At 45.3% G+C, this 19,882-nt stretch overlaps 1 protein-coding gene across 1 annotated transcript; it reads left to right on the forward strand.

Annotated features, from left to right (window-relative positions):
- Nucleotides 1-444: 444 nt before the first annotated feature.
- LOC135520124 (protein FAM110C-like) lies at nucleotides 445-18,140 on the forward strand. The gene is made up of 2 exons (XM_064945461.1): nucleotides 445-722; nucleotides 14,164-18,140. Exon 2 carries the CDS (start codon nucleotides 14,924-14,926, stop codon nucleotides 16,295-16,297), a length of 1,374 nt encoding a protein of 457 aa, XP_064801533.1. The 5' UTR covers nucleotides 445-722; nucleotides 14,164-14,923; the 3' UTR covers nucleotides 16,298-18,140.
- The last annotated feature ends 1,742 nt before the right edge of the window (nucleotides 18,141-19,882 follow it).

Here is a 19,882-nt window from a genome sequence, read left to right on the forward strand (position 1 = left end):
TCTTCTGAAGCCGTCTAGACAGTCTGCTACCACCCTAAATTGCATGACTGCAATTATCTTTGAAAAACCCAAGGATGTGGCTTTAATCAAAAATATATTGAGTGAAACCAAATTGTGAATCATGTAGCTTTCTGAAAAATATAACACTTAATGTATAATGAGTAGCCCATCTATACACAAATCTATTTTAGCCATAAAAAAATAATGTCTGATACCAAGTTCTGTTTTGTCTTCAATATTGTTCTGAAGTACATTAGGTAAGGTAAAGCCTATCATCGTCCTCCTGTCCATCATCGGTGATTATGTATGTACAGTACTTTAACTAAACATCTTGATTCTGATTAAGACTTGACTTGCCCTGAAAATGAAATCAAGGTCTATCTCCTCCCCCTCCAATCACCCACCCCCACATAAAGGCCGGACAGGAGTCCGTTTGCACAGCGCCCTACCTGCCCACTCACCATTGTGCTACGGAGTCGCACGGCTGCTACAACGTAAACTACGTGTTCTGGCAGTCTGCGCAAGAAGCGGACGCAGCACAGCAGACAAGAAGCGTGCAGCACTAGCGGTCTGTCAGTCCGACTATCTGCCGAATAAACTAGGCTACACAAGAAGCGGAGCAGATAACCACTCGGACATATCCATGTCCCGTCCCAGCGGTTGAAAGAACAGAAAGAAACGAGAGGACACCTTCACATACATGAAGAGCAACACAACACAAGGTGAGCATGAAATGTATTTTTAAACTGATTGGGTAGCACAAAGTTATAATGCCAGTTTATTAGCCTAGTGTAGATCTTATTACTAGGTAAATTAAATACAAAATAGGCTCCATCGTTTTGAGGAGTGCTTTCCATCATTGTCGTGAATTAATAGCCTTCAACATTGAGCATTGACAATAATTACTTCCATATTATTTACGGTTTAATCAACTATGATCTGAGCTGTAAATAATGCAATACATTATGCCTGATCATATGTGAATAAATGGGAGAATAGGTTCGGACTTAGCTTGTGTATAACTCTGTTGTAGACTAGTATATATGTTACTGAATATTACGAGTAATTGCCGAGCGCACTTTGGACACGTGTGATTAACAAATACACCACAATTAAACCCTAGGCAATGTGACAAGGTGCATTCAGTGCATCTTGGTGGTGTGTTATTTGGATGAGAGGTTATTTTGCTAACGGGTCAGCAATGCCTCACTGAGAGAAACGTTTTATTTATGCCTGTTTTATCATGTAACGGGTCAGCAATGCCTCACTGAGAGAAACGTTTTATTTATGCCTGTTTTATCATGTTGGAAACGGGAGTATATAAAATTATGCACCATAATTCCGCACCATAACTAAACGCAAAGTAGGCTACATTCAAGCCGGGTGCACTGCCTGTTGGTATTCTTGAATAAGCATAACTGTGCATCTATTTTAGGCAGTGTGCCAGTCAGTTTGTGATTCCAGATGGGTAGGCTATACCATCACATGTAATATGCCTTATATAAACTGCAAGCACCAGTAATGTATTTTTGTGCATAAAGTGGATTGTGTTAGTGCTACATGGCGTTTTAAAGTTTAACTGTCAGCCTCTGAGGCCAGCGCTGTTGGAGAAGTTAACATGCACTATATTTCATCATATGACATGTAACCTATACATGAAGGCCCCTCTGACTCGTCCGTGAACTGTTCTAGTCGTTCAGACTGCCGTTTCACGACTGCTTGTGACTACGGTCGAGATAAAAGTGAGATCGGGTGAAATTACTTCCTGATAATATTGAACATCCGCGCGCTGATTGGACAAGAGGCATACTACCTTGGACCATCATATTTTCATCCCGATAAAAACTAAAGCATGAGCAGAAATTATGGATGAGCTTCAAAACATCTGATCTCGTTGTAAAGTCCTGGAGTTTTCCATGAATGAGTGCAATGTTTCCATAGATTTTTTTTTCTTCCATAGAGTTACAGTTCATATGAGAAAATCATTCATTTTAAATCAATTCATTAGGCCCTAATCTATGGCTTTCACATGACTGGGAATACAGATATGCATCTGTTGGTCACAGATACCTTTAAAAAAATAGGCCTCACAATGGGCCTCGAGATCTCGTCATTGTGTTTTTGTGCATTCAAATTACTATAAAATGCAATTGTGTTCGTTGTCCGTAGCTTATGCCTGCCCATATCATAACCCCACCACCACCATGGGGAACTCTGTTCACAACTTTGACATCAGCAAACTGCTCGCCCACACAACGCCATACACGTGGTCTGCTTTTGTGAGGCCAGTTGGACGTACTGCCAAATTCTCTAAAACGACGATGGAGGTGGCTTATGGTAGAGAAATTAACATTAAAGTCTCTGGCAGCAGCTCTGGTGGACATTTCTGCTGTCAGTATGCCAATTGCTTACTCCCTCAAAACCTGAGAAATCTGTGGCATTGTGTTTTGTGACAAAACTGCACATTTTAGGGTGGCCTTTTATTGTCCCCAGCACAAGGTGCACATGTGTAATGATCATGCTGTTTAATCAGCTTTTTGATATGCCACACCTGTCAGATGGATGGATTATCTTGGCAAAGGAGAAATGTTCACTAACAGGGATGTAAACAAATTTGTGCACAAAATTTGAGAGAAATGTGCTTTTTGTGCATATGGAACATTTCTGTGATCTTTTATTTCAGCTCATGAAACATGGAACCAACACTTTACATGTTTAATTTATATTTTTGTTCAGTGTATGTTGCCTTGAAGCCATTGTGTGGCAATCTGTTTACCTTCAATGGCAACGTTTTATGTGGCCTCAGGTTGTAGTCTAACCTGGTTTAGACATTAGGCCAATGGCAATGAACCTATAGGGAAGATATTAGACACTGATGAGCCAAGTAAGTGCCCTAAAAAGTGAGACATCGGGCAGAAGACTGCGCTACCTGAGATCTCACAACCAGTGGTTCTTCAACAAGGTTCTTATGCAATCTTATAAAAGATAAAAGTCAAAACCTATTGTATCTCACAGTCAGTCTTGGGTGATGCCCAAGTTCCCTTAGACTAGGGTTGGGCCAGAGCATTGTGTGGCCCATGTTCTACTCATCCCCACCATCTCGTTCTGATATTTGGAGATAGTAGATTATTCGTGTGGAGTCACTAGCATATACCACTGAAGGTCAGTCCATATAACCTGGAGTTCTGGACCAAACAAAGAGCACTCTTTTGTCTTGCAACCACAAACACACGTGCTGTGGTGTGTTTGTGTGTTTGTGTGTGTGTGCGTGCACACGCGTGTCCATAGAGCAGTCTGTTTCCCCTTCCGATTATAAAGAAAAGCAGCAGAGGTATTTTTTAATCATGCACTGTGGTAGCTTTGTGGTGTTGTTCCATTTTGACAGGCTGTTGCATGTTTTAAGATGCGGACATGGACAGCTATGCTGGTATATCATGCAGTAGTGATGATGCTGATGTCCTCTTACTTCCTCGCTAGTGAACCGACATGATCTGCCCCACCACAATGCAGTTAACTTGATTTTTGTGTGACATTGCTGAGCGATAAAGCTCAATGTGATTCCTCAGCCATTGTATACACAGTCATGGCAGTAGTCTCTCACGTTCTGTGGCATTTTCTATTCCCGGTCGCTCTTTGGAGATGAGGTGATCTTTGGCTGTGAGGACAGGAGCCTGGCAGATTTAGGACATTCACCAGTGTTTTGTGGAAGGTTATAACCCGTAGACAACCTTGTCCCATCATACAGATAACTGTGTAGTTCCTTGATGTATTTGGCCTTTAATGTTCATCCTTATGAAACAAGCTTTGAGATCTGTCATGTATGGGAACAGCAGTATGCGTCATCTCTTCCTCTGCTCATGGCTTTCAGTCTGCGGGAACCAGCAGTGATCTGACCGACTCTACCTGCAAATTAACAGTCTGGCTTCATGGAACAGTTGTAAACATCTGTAGTGTATTTTTCACCTATGGCAGTGGGTTCACACACTGCTAATTTAGCCGCTGTAATAAGGCTGTTGTCTGTCTTTGAAGTTGATCCCACCAGAGTAGACAGGCAGGAAGTTGTGCTCTGCTACGGCAGGCCCAGCGGCACAAACAGAGCAGAGAGCAGGCAAAGCCAACCTCCAACAGGAGCCCTGACATCAGCAGGAGGACTAAGATTAAATATAACATGGGCCGGGCCTCCGCGGGTTAAACGGCTCAGATCACCCGCGGTGTTGGTGGCAGCGGCAGGTCAAGTCAGGGCCCAAAATGTCACACTGCCCACAGTGACCTTTTCTGGAGGTTTGTGTGTGTGAATGCATAGCCACGTGTTCATCCAGCAACACACACACACATTCCGTAGAAATACACACATTGCGTTCTAGACTGACAAATAGCAGTTTAAACTTCCCAGCGGTATGCCATTGACCCATGTATGCCCTGGTGTAGGACCGGGCTGAGACACTTATGGGACACATGCTCTTATTATTTCTGCATTCTTTCAGTCTCATTCTTCATTTCTCTCTGTCATTTATCTTTACACTCTCTTTTTTGAGACTCCCCACATGTATAATCTCATTGGTGTTGACCCACATCAATCTGATCTGCTGCAATATAGTGGAAGCCTCAGGGCCTTTCATGGTTTTAGTTCACAATAGGCCCCTCATGTGTTTCTTATCACTTCAAGTTCATGAAACCCACAGTCACTTTTCACTGAACTCTTGTGTTTTCTCTCACAGACCAGTCTTGTAATCAGTAATTTCCCCAAATGAAAATCATTGGTTTGTGTGTGTCATATTGTACTCTCCAAAATAAAAAATAAAACATTTTTTTTGCCAAATCCCTTTCCTGTTGCATGGTTGCCATGTACAGCCCACTAGTTACAGAAGTTGAAGCCCCCTAGTTACGGAGGGAAGTTCAGGTTCCTAATTAGAGGGTAAAGGGTCCTGTAAGTGACATCACCTTCCCCCTGGCACTATGAGTGTGTGTGTGTGTGTGTGTGTGTGTGTGTGTGTGTGTGTGTGTGTGTGTGTGTGTGTGTGTGTGTGTGTGTGTGTGTGTGTGTGTGTGTGTGTGTGTGTGTGTGTGTGTGTGTGTGTGTGTGTGTGTGTGGGAGAGAGAGTGTGTATGAGAGAATGAGGGCAGCTGTTGTGAGACATTTGACAATCACTGTTGTGTGAGACTTCAAACACCCTCAGTCTTCACACAAACTGTCAGAATCGGAGCTTATAATTTGACTTTATTGTTCCTTTAAATGTGTTGTGTTTGAGGAGGTGCTTTTGAGATATCTAGCTTCCTCCAAAGCTAAACTGGAAATGCACCTATAACAGAGAACTTTGTGCACAAAGTTTCACCAGGGGCTTCATCTTTCCTTGAGGATGCGTATTTATTGTAGTTTCTTTCAGTAAGTCATTTCCACAACATGTAAAAATCTTTTATTCAAAAACCACATTGGTGTTTTGGGCTGTACCTGTACCAAAACTCCTGTATTTTTCCTTCGTGGCTTGTTCTCCATCTCCTTTTTAAATAGTGCGCCAATTTGTTTTCAGCTATTTTATTTCCATAACTGATTAAAACAAATCCCTCATGGCTCCCCCTACAGCAGATATGTGATGAGCAATATGTTTCGATCATCAAATCGCAGTAAAATCGCAGCATCTAATTACAATACATATAGAATCCTGAGAATCGCGATAAATGTCCTATCCCTGGTAATTCCCAGCCCATCACTCTTAAAAATTAAAGGTGCTATCTAGAACCTAAAAGGGTTCTTTGGCTGTCCCCATAGAATAACTATTTGAAGAAGCCTTTTTGGTTCCAGATAGAACCCTTTTGGTTCCAGGTAGAACCCTTTTGGGGTCCATGTAAAACCCTTTCCAAGGAGGGTTCTACATGAAACCCAAAAGGGTTCTTACCTGGAACCAAAAAGGGTTCTCCTATGGGGACCCTTTTTTATAAGAGTGCATTAGCTAAAAGTGCCCCTCCAGAATCTTCATCAGAGGCACAACAATCAGATAATTATACCTATGAATCTAGTAATTTTCACGATTCTCAACCACTCCACTGTAGCATCAATAGACCCATCTCTATCAGCCCCTAACCCAATAAATAATGAATCATTGCTAACTAAATCATGAAAGGTGGTCCGCCCCTCCATCTCTTACTGGTCCCCTGTGTCATGGTGACAGCTGTAGGAGCTCCTCTTCCTCTCACATCCCTGTAATTGTTCACAGCCCTGCTGGGTACCTCTGCCACATCCAATCAGAATCACCCATAGTGATCAGAATCACCCATAGTAATATTCACTCAGTCGCTGACGCACGACAGTCTGGACCCTTCAATTAAGAGGACACAGCAGTGCTGGATACGGCCTCCGAAACTGCTATCCATTCCATCCGTCCTCTCCATCCGACTCACTATGGGGGAGTCTTGGTGACTCTGACAGGGCAAGGAGGAGGAACGAGGGGTCTATTTCTGTGGCACTTGGGGCCTGTTTGTGGAGACGTAGGCTGACGACTGGGTAATGAGTGAAGACAGCTGGCAGGTTCAGTAGAGGTGACACACTAAGAGTACATATGACAGGAAGGAAGGCCTTGTTCCGGGACTGTGTTTGAGAGGTTTTACCCTCATCTAGTTTTCCCCACGGTTGACTCCTTTATTCGGTTCGGAAATATACAAAAAATACAAAAAAGTAGGGCAAGTCGTAAGTGGTCAGTGCTTGGTGGGCCTCTGTAAATGTGGCATGTTTTCGCAGGGAAATATGAAAAACACATTAGCTGACATTCTCTCTTTCCTCCGTAAGCTAATCGAGTCATATCGAGTCGTATTGGTTTTTCCGTTCAGTTGATAACTGTGGCCGTCTCGTTGGTGGTGGGTTGGTGATAAGTGACTGGTAGCCTACATTGTAGGTTGGTACATCGTATTCAGGCCATGGTTCATCCATACTGGGACAGATAGCTAATCAATGGAAAGTGTGAGACTGTGAGGGGTGGGAGGGGGTGCCCTCTGGCACGGTGGTTGGCTAGGATGTATCAGTGTGTTCGGAGATGACATGATGTTTGGGGAGGGAGGCATAGCTGGAGGAGTCCCCCTTCAACACTTGGATGATGCTTTAACAGACAAAAAGGTCTTGTCGGAACATCCCAGCAACGTTGTAAGACTTCTGTGAGAAGGTTTTGTGGTCCCTGTTATTTTCTATTTAGAGTGCGAAGAGGCTGCAAATGCAGACACCCTCAATGTTTCGACAGAACAAACACACAAGATGCCCAGCTGTGCTAAACTTAGTTGTTTATTCTATAATGTAGCATCTAAATAGTTTGCCTTTTATTAAGTCGATACATGGTTACATGAACAACTGCAGCACTGACAACGTGTATTTTGTGTACTGACACAAAGTAGAAAGAGAAAAGACATGAAACCTCTCATCTTGTTGGACATTCCCTTACGGGTTCTGCAAATGGGCCGCATAACTCAAACTCTCTTTTAACACTATGAAACCACTAGAAACTGGCATTTGCTGCTTCAGAGAGGGCGAACTCTTCCGACTTGTTGAAATCAAACATCTGGCTCGTCTCCAGTAAGCGCTCTAGATAGAGATTTGACACCAGCTGAGAGCTTAATGAGGGCTTACTCCGGCAGAACAGCCTTCATAATTTAACACTCCGGGGGATGTGCCCAGATGTATGTGTGTGTACAGTACTGTGTATACAACCCCAGGATGGTGTATTTGGGAGGTTTGGGGGGTGTTCTCTGCTACTCAACAGTGTTCTTTCTCACGCACAGCATTCAGCAGTATATTTGACAGAGGGTTTGTTTTGTTTAGTCACATAAAGACATGTTGGTTGGCATTTATAGGTGTAACAGTGGTGGTCATTGCTCAGAATATGTACACCAAGCTATCCAGACCTGGGATGGAGGCACCACATACCCCCAAGCAAGCATGCACACACACACTCCCCCCCCCAAATCCACCACCAACCTCTTCCATCTCCCTTTTGACCTCAGCTGCATCCCCCAAATTCCTGACCAGAAGGACTATTGTAATATGTAATACATTTCCCAACATTTTCTTGATAGGTTCCCAGTATACATGTTCTCCTTCCGTGTGTATGAGCTCACCCTTCAGTAGTTCACTCGTCAACCGTGAGTCGTCATAGCAGGGGCTTAACATTCCACCACTGAGCTGTAGACAGAGAGTGGATCAGGTGTCACTATAATGTGGCATGGGTTACCAGGGAGTCCGGGGCTGGGTCTGGTGCCAGAGTGGAACACGGGTTGCATCCACGGCAGTAACTTCCACTAAGGACAGGGAGGACGTGTCCCTCACCACAAATCAAAGTTACATGGAAAGATATCTGAACGTATGTAATACTGAAAGGCCAATGAAGAGAGCTATGTTTTTTCTCTGCATCTGTGGAATTGTCTATGTGGGCAAAACACATGCTTAATTGTCTTTTTCCATGCATTCAGCCTAAGATGTGTAACACACAAACAGTCCGTATTGAGTCTTTGGGTTACATGCTGTCGGTCAACCGTGCTGTGGTTATCAGCTCAACCAGAGGGGGTGCCTGCTCCTGCTGTCGGAAAAAAGTTAGAAGATAGAATAGTCGAGGAAGTCTGGCCGTCTTATCTCAACCGTTTCAACCTTTGTTAGTTTTGCAGGGGTGTGAGAGCTGATAAGAGGTTGACCAGGGCCGGCAGTCTTGCACCTCCAGTGCCACAATCACGTAGTCCGTGTGGTCCCTTGAGTAGCTAATCAAGGACGCTTTTTTTGAAGCGACGTTCTGTACTTCAGGTTTTTGTGATCAGCCTCAGACTTGTAGGACTTTCCCAACCTTGAATATGCTTGGAATAGGCTAATGTAAATATTTGACTTACATACTGTACATACTGTAAAGGGGGCGGCAGGTAGCCTAGTGGTTATGGGGTTGGGCCAGTAACTGAAAGATTGCTGGATCAAATCCCCAAGCTGCCAAGGTAAAAATCTGTTGTTCTGCCCCTGAACAAGGCAGTTAACCCATTGTCGTCATTGTAAATAAGAATTTGTTCTTAACTGATTCGCCTAGTTAAATAAAGGTTAATTTAAAAAAAAAATGATACAGAGCAGGACAGATTGCTTTCGTCTGTACAGGCTGTCTCTATTTCGCACTTATAGGCTTCAACTCTCCACTCACTGTCTTCCAGTGATTAACTTTGAATGACAAAAGAGCCACATTCAGTGAGTTAAGTGGCCATCTCATCTATTTTATGGTTGGGAGGAGGTCTATTGAGGTGGCGGTCCCTTAAGTCGTCCCCCTTGTGACCTGATGCCCCCCTGCATGACAGTGGAGGGGTCTGAGGTACACCCCGTCCCCACCCCACCTCCTGCCCCACAACCATACATCAAGTAGCTAATGGCCTGATGCCACTTGAAGCCTCACAATTGTGATGGGATTTACGGTGTGTCACTGGCTTTGTCTGTTGGGCCAGTGGAGGGGTGTTTGTCCGCCTGGCTCCATCTCTGTTATTTTTTATTGTCATGTTGTTGTTTTTTGTCCTCCCCCAGCTAATGAGATGGAGTGGTCCAGGTCTTTCCCTTCTTATCTACCAGACCCAGAGAGAGCCATTGTTTAGAGCCATTAATAATCCAATGTCTGTGGCCCTAGAAGAGCCAATTCTCTGTCCATCCTCAGAACAGACCCTCTAGAGATGTTTCTGTGGTGCTGGTTAATGACCGAACAGGGTTGAACCGTTAATTTGGACCATTAATGGTCATCGTCTTTATGTTCACACATGGCGCTGTCAACCTGGGCGTGTTGTGCGTCCATAGAATCTACAGATGCCGCAAGAGAATCCTGAATAGATCCTGGTTAAAATGTTACAATTTTATAAAGTTGGCGTGCAATGGTGGATGGTCTTCCAGCTTCTGCCTGTTTCATCCCACAGAGAGGAGCCAGATGTTTCAAAAGACAGAAAGAAAAGGGGAATACAGGAGAAAGAGAAAGCAGAAAATATAGGGGTGAAGATTGAGAGATTACCCTTCTGCTGATAGATAGTTCACAGCAGATGCCCCTCATTTCTTTGACAGGTGTAAAGAGGGTCAGCACATTTTTAAAGTGCTTCAAAGGGGGTCTCGCCGAGAATTGATGTACCTCTTCTCTTGTGTTTTATCCTTCTGAATGCATATTTAAAAGTGGAACTTGTTTTAACCTTCTAAACTGAGGACAGCCGGTTTCCTTTGGATATGCTTTGTTACCTCTGGACTCGAGCTGTTTCATTGGTGGGTCGACGAGGAAGTCCTCATGAACCAAACAAACACTCCCTGGGTTGGAGCCTTATCTTTCCCACCAGAGTAATCAACAGCGCTCTTTAACCTTTCCTAGTCAAATGTCTTTGCTTACTCATATAGTTAACCTCGAGCACCATTTGTATTTGAAACAGTAGCTAAATTAACAATCAATTGAATTCGTTGTTTTTTTTAATTAGGTCTGTCCTCTGAGCTCTGGAGTGGGAGACATAAAGGCATGACCTTTGCTTTTGGTTTATCTAACCTGGGTCATACTCATCAACCAAGTAGCCCAAATAATACCATTGATTAAAAGCTAAATTGAGATGCACACAACCGCAATGCGACCCAGGTGATCACGGAACGTCGGACCCTTTTCGCGCTCGCACTGGGCCGGACAGTTGTCTGTCTGGCCCAGATGCAGCATGACACAAAACATCTGCTTCCTCTTATAGGCTACATGGGGGCGCCTGGCTAAGCCTTCCCTGCAGGCGGGCGAGCAGCTTCACAGAGAGAGAGGGAGAGAGAGAGAGGGGTATGACAGAGGGGGGAAATGACAGGGTGGGAGGGAAAAACAGAGAGAAAGAAAGCAGGAGAGAGAGGGGGGGAGAGTGAGACAATGACAGAGAGCGAGAGAGAGTGCGAGTGGGGTAGAAAAAGATGAGAGATGGACAGTGACGTATGAAAGCCAGGGAGATGAGAGGGGTACAGAAGAGGTTTTAATATTTACCCATTGTGAGAGAAGGGGAGCAGGGGCGATGCAGTGTAATGGGAGAAAAGTTCTACTGTGGCCATCACACGCTTTTCAAAAGAGGGAGGATCACGGTAAAGTTGTGCTGGGTACTAATTAGTCTCATTAGAGTCAATGGAGTTACTGGAGGCTGTTGTCTGTGTGTAAATGCAGGTTGGGATCACCCCCTCGCTCTCACGGTGTATGTGTGCGCACGTGCCAAAGCGTCAACCTGGTCTACTGACCTCACCCTGTGTTTTCAGATCCAACCTGTTTTCTTACGTTGTGGCTTGAAACCTGTCTATTTCTACATCTTCTCTCAGTTATCAATCACCATGTGTGTCCAGAAGAAATATGAGCAAACTTAACATTTGGGCGACTGTCTGCATGGACTATGCATGTAAGTAATAAATAGTGTCCCAAACAACCAACGGCTAGCGTTGTGATTCACACTGATCTATGAATTATTCTCAGTGATAGTATTCACAGTGCTCAGAGCAAGAGATCACCTCTTATCAGAGACTGGCTGGCTCTCTTTAAATGGCTCGTGTCTCTCATCCAATGAATACAATGCCTTCAGAAGACATTTACATTTGAAAGAACAGAAGAACATTCATAAGAACACAGTCAATCTCAGCGGGGAACATGGTTTTTGAACTTGGTCTGGGGTGGAAAAAGGCAGTGGTTTTCAAAAGATGTATGGTCTCTGGAGTTGTACTTTCATATACTGAACATTCTCCCTTGTTTTGTCACATAATATTACTATTTGCTTAACTCTTGACTCCAACATCCTGTGGTCACCCGTTTTGTCTTCCATTGGTCATTAATAGGACCAGGATCTACTCCATACCACAAACTCTATAGAACTCCTATTCAGATTGGATTGAAGAACTCACACATCCATGGAGGATTAGAGGCTGCCTGTCATCAGTACTCCATGTTTGAGTTCATAGGCCAGGCAATAATCTCGCTTTACGCTCCAGTGTCATGATCCTGCCAGTTGAAACGGCAATCCTACTGTCTGATGGAGCACATATGCTCCGGAAGAACGGTGTGTAGTAAACATGGCGCCCCCGCCACCTCCACCACGGTTACCCTTAGTTACGCTACATTTTTCATCCCCTCTTACTTTCTGAAGTCACACTTTAGTGGACGGTCTGGATAGTCCATCTGTAGATACAGATGGTCAAACTATCAACAAACTAGGCAACTGCGTGCTAATGTTAGGGTTAGATTTAGAATATGGGTTAGTTGGTTGAAAGGTCACTGATCGTCTGCAGAGCATCTGTAGATGGACCATACAAATAAAGAGTTACCCTTTCTGTCTTTACCCCTGTTTTTACCCCTGTCTAGACTCTTTCCTCTGACACCTGTTGATGTTTGTCTTATTCCAAACAATGGGTACCTTTCCCGGGCCTTGCCTGCTTGACATCTGGAAAGTGTAGCCACCCCCCCCTCTCTAGACGGAATTTATAGTAGTAGGCCATCTAGGTCTTTCGACAGCAGGAGAGAGAGGTGTGGAGGTTGAACGGAGTTAGCTTTTTCACAAATTCGTAGGACTTTGTTTAAAGTCTTGGGGGTTTGTTTTGGTGATCATTAGGGCTAGGATCCTTATGGAAAGTACTTGCTGTTTGCAAAGTGCCTCTGTTTCTTTGCTATTGAACCGTACCAACATACTAACCTTGTACTATTATGCAATGTGTACACAAAACCCTTTAGAAACACCACAGACATAGATCCTTTTCCTGCCAGGAGGTCACTCATTGTTTTGCCTCATAAAAACTAAGTGCCAAAATAGACTTATTTGTATCGCACCTCAGGCCACTCTGAGAACAATACCACTCTGACTCTTCAGCAGTCACACAGCAGAAGGAGCATGTTTGGTTCTCTGGGTCAGTTTCTTAATACTTTTTGAAGGAAAGTAAATGAAAAACAGCCACCACCTGTGCCCCCAGGTTTTTGTTGCAGTTCTGGGGTTTACAGATGAGGTCTTTCTACTGCTACACCCCACATGGTAGCCTATGTAGGCTCCTGAGTGGCGCAGCGGTCTAACGCACTGCATCTCAGTGCTGGAGGTGTCACTACAGACCCTGGTTCAATCCCGTGCTGTATCGCAACCGGACGTAATCGGGAGTCCCATAGGGCGGTGCACAATTGGCCCAGCATCGTGCGGGTTAGAGGAGGGGTAGGCCGTCATTGTGAAATAAGAATTTGCTCTTAACTGACTTTCCTATTTAAATAAAGGTAAACAAAAAATGGGCCTTCTGTTTTTACACAAGAAAAGTAACTGATAATCTGCAAACCAACTCTGCAGACAAACGTTTTAATTTACTGGGCAGGGCCTTATTGCCACGTGCTGACACACACATGCACACAGGATAATCATAGAGAGCACCCTCCTTGGTTTAGGTACACCATCCCGTTATAGACACACAACCTCCCAAGTCATCGCAATGCATTCTCCTAAAAATAACGGTCTTCTCTTTCTATGCAGCATGTAACTGAGACATGTACCACTTCAAACAACTCCAGTTACTTTTGTTTTAAAGTTGAATGTATCTTTCATTGGGGCTTGCTAATTTGGAGAACAAGCTGCCTCACCGCAACTGTGAGAGAGTTATTGCGTTGGAGGTGTATTGGTTTACTTAGCAGTTTTATTTTTGCAGCATTTTAAAATATTGATGGTCTTGCGTTAGCGAAGCATTCCGCACAGCCGTTTAGGAATGCAAATGTGGTTCAACTCATCTCAGCTGGTTATGCAATTTTATATTAGGAGCGATGCCTCTTTTCTGTCAACCTTGCATGTTGAGGAGAAATCGGTTCGGGAGATGTGTTGAGCTCCTTCCCCTTGAGCACATAGACACACAGACACACTCTCACAGCTACAGGGTGCTATGAATATCAATGCAGAAGTATGATTCCTATTATTATTGTAGCCTCCAAGATTTTCAATTCCTCGTAAAACTTGGATTGGCATGTTTTGTGTATTCCCAATAGCAGTCAGCTCAGTGCATGCGTAGGAGCTTGGCAGACACAGGACTCATTCCAGAGTGCAAAAGGAGCTCAGAGTGAGCTTTAGAGACCACGGTCCCTCTCTGCCATATGGTCTCTCTCTGTTTCTACGTCTCTGCGGCCCTGGAGAAAAGCAGGCCCGTGCTAACACCTCTCTTTTTTGATGTTTTTCTTCCAGGGGACTGTGGGTGCAGGTGAGGACAAGGGCAAGTCCTTCATCCGTCAACGTCAGAAGTGTCCCGGTGCCGCCCACCCTCAGGTCACCTCAACCACGACGGCGGCCAAACAAATAGGCATCTCTCGACCCAGCGTCCCTCAGACTGCCTGCCTTCACCAAGCAAATATTTGTGGCCATTATCTCATTTCCCAGGTTTAACCTTCAGTGAAAAGATCAATGGAAAAGGAGTGATCGCTCAGAGAGAGACAGACAGAGAACAAGAAAGTAAGGGGGAGGGTGAAAAATAGTAACCTTTTCAAAGTGAACTCTGCCTGCTATTTCTGCTGCGCTGTGGGCAGGAGAACGTCCCATTTGGGAGTGCTGTTGACCAGTGGCAACAGGATTTCCCTGCACCCTGCCCATTTATCCAAATTCCTGTGTAAATACTGGATAGAGATATCAATTTGTCTGGGCTCCAATTGTGCCCAGAAAGAGACTATAAGCTATCTATAGAAAGCTCCACAACAAACTTGGCCTCTGTGGTCACAGAATTGCCACCTAGTTATTTCCTCAGTAGAGAGATCCAGGAACTGTGAGTGAGAATGGGAGCTGCTATGCTTTAGTTCTAAAGCAGAAAGCTTACTGAAAAGCTCACACCAGACTAGAACTTGAAAGGTACAACAATAGATCCAGGGGGAACACCTTTGGCAACTAGCAGCAGGAGAAGGCAGCCATTTTGGGGCTGATGTTTTGATGTCTTTACCCAGAAAGGTGGAGCACCATGAAGCCGTTAACACCCATAGGATCCCCCTCACCTCTGAGGCTCCTCAACAAGGGCCCGGACTACCTCCGTAGGCAGATGGAAGGTGGGGGCCAGGGCCGTTCCATCAGCGCTGTAGAGAGACTCGAGGCAGACAAGGCCAAGTATGTTAAGAGCCAGCAGGTCATTAACACCAAACAGGAGCCCGTCCTGGTGCCCTGCACACCACCTCCTCCACACCGTCGTCCCCACACCGTGCCTGGGTGCCTCACACCACGACTGCCACCCCGCCGATCCTCTGCTCCTTTCCCCACCCTGACCGCCCCCCTCACCGTACGAGATGAGAATGAAAATGATGACTCGAGGAAGGAGAATCGGAGGACGTCGGTGGATGTGGAAGCACGGAACAGGAGTAACGCCAACGAGGTGACCCCACCCAGCCCCAGGAACCCCTGGACTCCACCCTCCATACCCCTGGTAGCCCCTCACAGTGCCCCCATCCTGAGGAGGAGCACCGGTAAGCGCATGCTGCGTCCTGACTCCCTGGTCATCTACCGGCAGAAGAAAGAGTGTAAAATCCTGCCGAGTGGTGGCATCGTATTGGGGAACTCCAACCTGGAGATAAAGGGGTACAACTTTGTCCGCCGCCTCTTCCAGGGCTCCATGCGGGAGAAGAGTGGCGGGGGCGAGGGGGGCACCCAGAAGATGGTGATCAGCGAGGAGAAAGCTTTGTCGCGGGATGGTGACTCACGCATGTCTTGGACCAATGACAAGGACACCGTGGACGGGGGACAGGTAGGGCCAGGTAGCCGGAGATCCAGTAAGACAGACCACGAGCGCTCACCACTTCCCAGCCCTGGCTTCAGCTGTACACCGGAGCGGACTAAGAATGGTGTTAGCTGTGTTAGCAATGGCACTACCAATGGTACCAGAAACGGCAATGGCATCACCAAGGGCAATGACGTAAGTGACCACACTGACAACGAGGCGGACATCTGGAAGCGGGTGCCCTCGCGGTGGCGTTCAGGACTACAACGCTCCAAGTCAGATCTGCTTCTGCGATGCTCAGTGGCGTTGTCTGACCAGGAGCATTTCTTTGACTACTGCGGGCTGGACCTGGACATGGTGGACCGGCTGGGGCCTGAGAACTTCCTGGGTGGGATCAGCGACGTAGACACGCTCTCATTGGTGCTGAGGAGCATAGGGGGAGGGGGCGGTGGCTCGGAGCCCAGCGAGTTCTCCCGCCACTCAGGAGAGGCGGGGCTTTTCCAGGAGGAGGTGGCCGAGAAGCTGACCACGGGGGTGTCAATCATCGAGAGGAATGCCCGTGTCATCAAGTGGCTCTACAGCTGCAAGAATGCAGCACAGGAGGGGCCCAAAGAGTCCACTGTTTAAACACCACTTCTCTAAAAGAAGACATGTTCCCCTATGACTGAAGGACAGAGACTTTGTTATTGTACTGTAATCCTTTGTCTTCTCCCAGGTTGATATGCTGTATTTATATGTCCTATGGGAAGTGTGAGAGGTGTGGATGGCCTACACCTTATTTTCAAGTGGAATCATTTACCGCTGCATATGTTTTGTCAGTGAGTGTGTGATTGTGTTGGATATGGCTGTCCCACCCACTCTCTATCCTAACCAATAGGTATTGTCGGATCTATAGTGACTGACAGCCTCCCCTAAGCTCCGCTCTGACTCTACAACCAACAATAAGGCGCATCAGTGAGAAAACAACAGGCACAGATGAGGCTGTATTTAGTGCCGCGGACGCGCAACAGCACAACACTACACTCTTCTCTCGAACATATCAATAATTTAGAATGGAAAACCACAGAGGGGTTTTTTTCTGAACTGGAGTGAACCGTGAGTACCTCATTCCGAACTGTGCCAGTTTAGGTTGTGTGTAGCTTTTATTTTCTTTCTTCTTAAAACGCAGGCGTTGGAACAGGCACGCGAGGGACCCCTGTGGGGTTGTTAATGCACTGAACTGGACGAGAAGTGTGAGAGAGAGAGGCAACGAGTGAGAGAGAGAAAGAGAAACAGCGTTGACTTTTTAGAGAGAATCCTCACCTATTTAAACACTGAGCATAATACTTTAGAGGCAGTAATACCAGGACAGTAGTATTTGACAAGGAGGGACGCAGGGTTGGTTATTTTGATCCTACAGCACCTCTGAACCTTACCCCAAGGAGAGGTAACTCTGACACAGCAGCTACTGACCACTGATACGTTAGTTGTGATACAATTGTTATTGATTTTGACAGCTACCACTATGTAATTGGCTGGCAGCAAACTCTGCATTGCCTTTACCCCTGTTGCTACTGTGTAAGCTACCTTGTTGCCATTGCAGGTAGAAATTAAAGTGTGATATGTTCTTTTACTGGATAACTGGTCAATTCCTTGTGGAATAAAGTTACTTTTTTACTTCGCTTCCACAAAATATTCACTTCAAGGGCATTTTAAATTCCTCACCAAACAAAGATCATTTTGTTTCTATTTTCATGTAACAGATTTCACCTTAGTAGGTGTTCAAAGTGTAAGGGACCATGAGCTATCAGGTTGGCAAATATTTGAGAGTGACACCTTCACAGAGCTTACAGAGTCCCCCAGACTCCCTCGAGGGTGGGGGTTGGGGTTCATCTCCCCCTGGGGCCAATGGTCATCTGGCTCTCCCCCACCGGAGACCCCAGGCCTGAGGGAGGATGGTAAAGGGGGGTAAGAACTCCCTCTCTCCCCCTCTACCTCTAATAGCCATAGATCCTACCTCACTTCATCAATCTGTCATTGATGCCCCTTTTATCTAAATGAAAACGTCATTTTGATCAGAGTTCTCCCAGGGATACCCCTGAAAAATGAACTGCAGGTCCACAGGTGGTATGTACGGGTTAGAATGTGACCCGGAGAGACAGAGAGAGGCATTGGGTGGAGTAATATTGGACCTGAGGAAGGTCACATGATGGGCTATGTAATAAATCGACAACCAATCCCCTTTTAAAGCCATAGCATTTTCTCTCTGTATGTAGCATGTCGCCCAAACCAACTGGACCACCCCTTTAAACTGGATTTGCGTTGGAAACTCCTCTGAGAAAACTGTTCTCTTGCATGTTTACAAAACGGCTCTGTACATTTTTTGATCTGTTCTATTTTCCATATGTGAGAGGTTCCGTTTTTATTCCAAAGAGAAATGTGTATGATGTTGTACACAGAACATTTTAAGAATAAAGTAATATTTGTGCAACAAAAATGTTTCATTTTTTATTGTTTTTTGGCTCCATTAAGCAGCACACATTCTGTCTCACAGAAACAGTACATGATGACTCTTTAACATTGCATAAGTGCAGTCTTAATTCTTACAAACGTAGCTAACCATTTCATGGGTACAGGCAACCTGTTGTTTACAGTAGGCTAACAACTACTTTTGAGAAGAAAGAAACCCTCTGTAAATAGTTGTTTTAGGAATGTCTGATGGAAAAGAGTGAGTGAGTCAGTGTTTTGATGTTGTCTGGCCTTTGACAGACATCTCATTTTTCACATTAGCTCGAGAGGCTGCCTGTGGTAATCATTTTAGCATCCTGAGCATATAGAACCCTGAGGGAGTTGCAACAGGTCCTGTTTACAGACAACACAAAGGAGACTGTGGCCTGATGCTATGTCTGGGTGGTCAGGTTGAGATGTCCATGGACAACTGCTTCCTTTCCTCCGTTTCTGTCTCTCTCACTCTCTCTCTCTCTTTCTTCTCTCTCTCTGCCTGTATACCTATCTCTTTCTCTCTCCCTCTCTCTAATTATCTCTCTCTCTACCTTTCTTCCCCCTCTCTCTGTCTTTCTGTCTTTGCCTGGCTCTCTCCTCCAAACTGTCTCTTTCCTCCAAACCCTTCTCCCATCCAACACACACAAACTCTCTCTCTCTCTCTCTCTCTCTCTCTCTCTCTCTCTCTCTCTCTCTCTCTCTCTCTCTCTCTCTCTCTCTCTCTCTCATGAGAACAATAGGTATCCTGCCTGTGTGTGTCAGTCAGGGCTGACTACAGATCCTGCTGTTACATCCTGTTATTGGTTCGTAGGACCAGGTTTTTAACACATGTTCACGTTTTCGGTTGCTCCTCTCCTTTCATAGATAAACAAACCAAACACTTGGTTTCAGTCCGTTTGAATTTGATGATATCAAGTTATATTGATGGAAAGACACTGCCACAAAATGTTGCTTTTCCAAATGTGCAATACTACAAATGAAAGGTTTCTACCTGTTAGACATCAAAGGGTTTCTAAAAAATGTGGCTGGCCTGTGGAAAGTAGGCGATAACCTGGCAGGGATCTACCATCCACGGCTTTGATGCTGATGTGAGTGTTTCCTAACGTTAAACGTCAGGGGGCCTTGCAGAGAACCAGACCAGACCTCCATGTGTTTACCCAGCACCACCAAATCCTTTCTGTTAGCTGCCCTCATTTTTTTCTTTGAGGACTGCTCCAGAGGTAGCCTGGTCCCAGATCTGTTTGTGCTGTCTTGCCAACTTCTTTGGTCATTGTCACGCCAATGACCATAGGAATTGGGAAGATGACACAAGCAGATCTGGGACCAGGCTAGATCAGAAATCCCTTTTGCCTCGAAATGGGAGACCTCTAAAAATGTAGTCTCCAGCACCATGTCTCTATCTATCTGCAGAAGTCCTGCTGAGACTGAGGCTGTCCTAATATGGACACCGTATCAATCAATCAATCAAATGTATTTATAAAGCCCTTTTTACATCAGCTGATGTCACAAAATGCTATACAGAAAAGCAGCCTAAAACCCCAAACAGCTTGCAATGCAGATGTAGAAGCACGGTAGCTAGGAAAAACTCCCTAGAAATGCAGGAACCTAGAGAGGAACCAGGCTCTAAAGGGTGGCCAGTCCTCTTCTGGCTGTGCCGGGTGGAGATTATAACAGAACTTGGCCAAGAGGTCCAAATGTTCATAGATGACCAGCACGGTCAGATAATAATAA

The sequence above is a fragment of the Oncorhynchus masou genome, chromosome 29 (assembly GCF_036934945.1).
Source record: "Oncorhynchus masou masou isolate Uvic2021 chromosome 29, UVic_Omas_1.1, whole genome shotgun sequence".
Classification (NCBI taxonomy): Eukaryota; Metazoa; Chordata; class Actinopteri; order Salmoniformes; family Salmonidae; genus Oncorhynchus; species Oncorhynchus masou.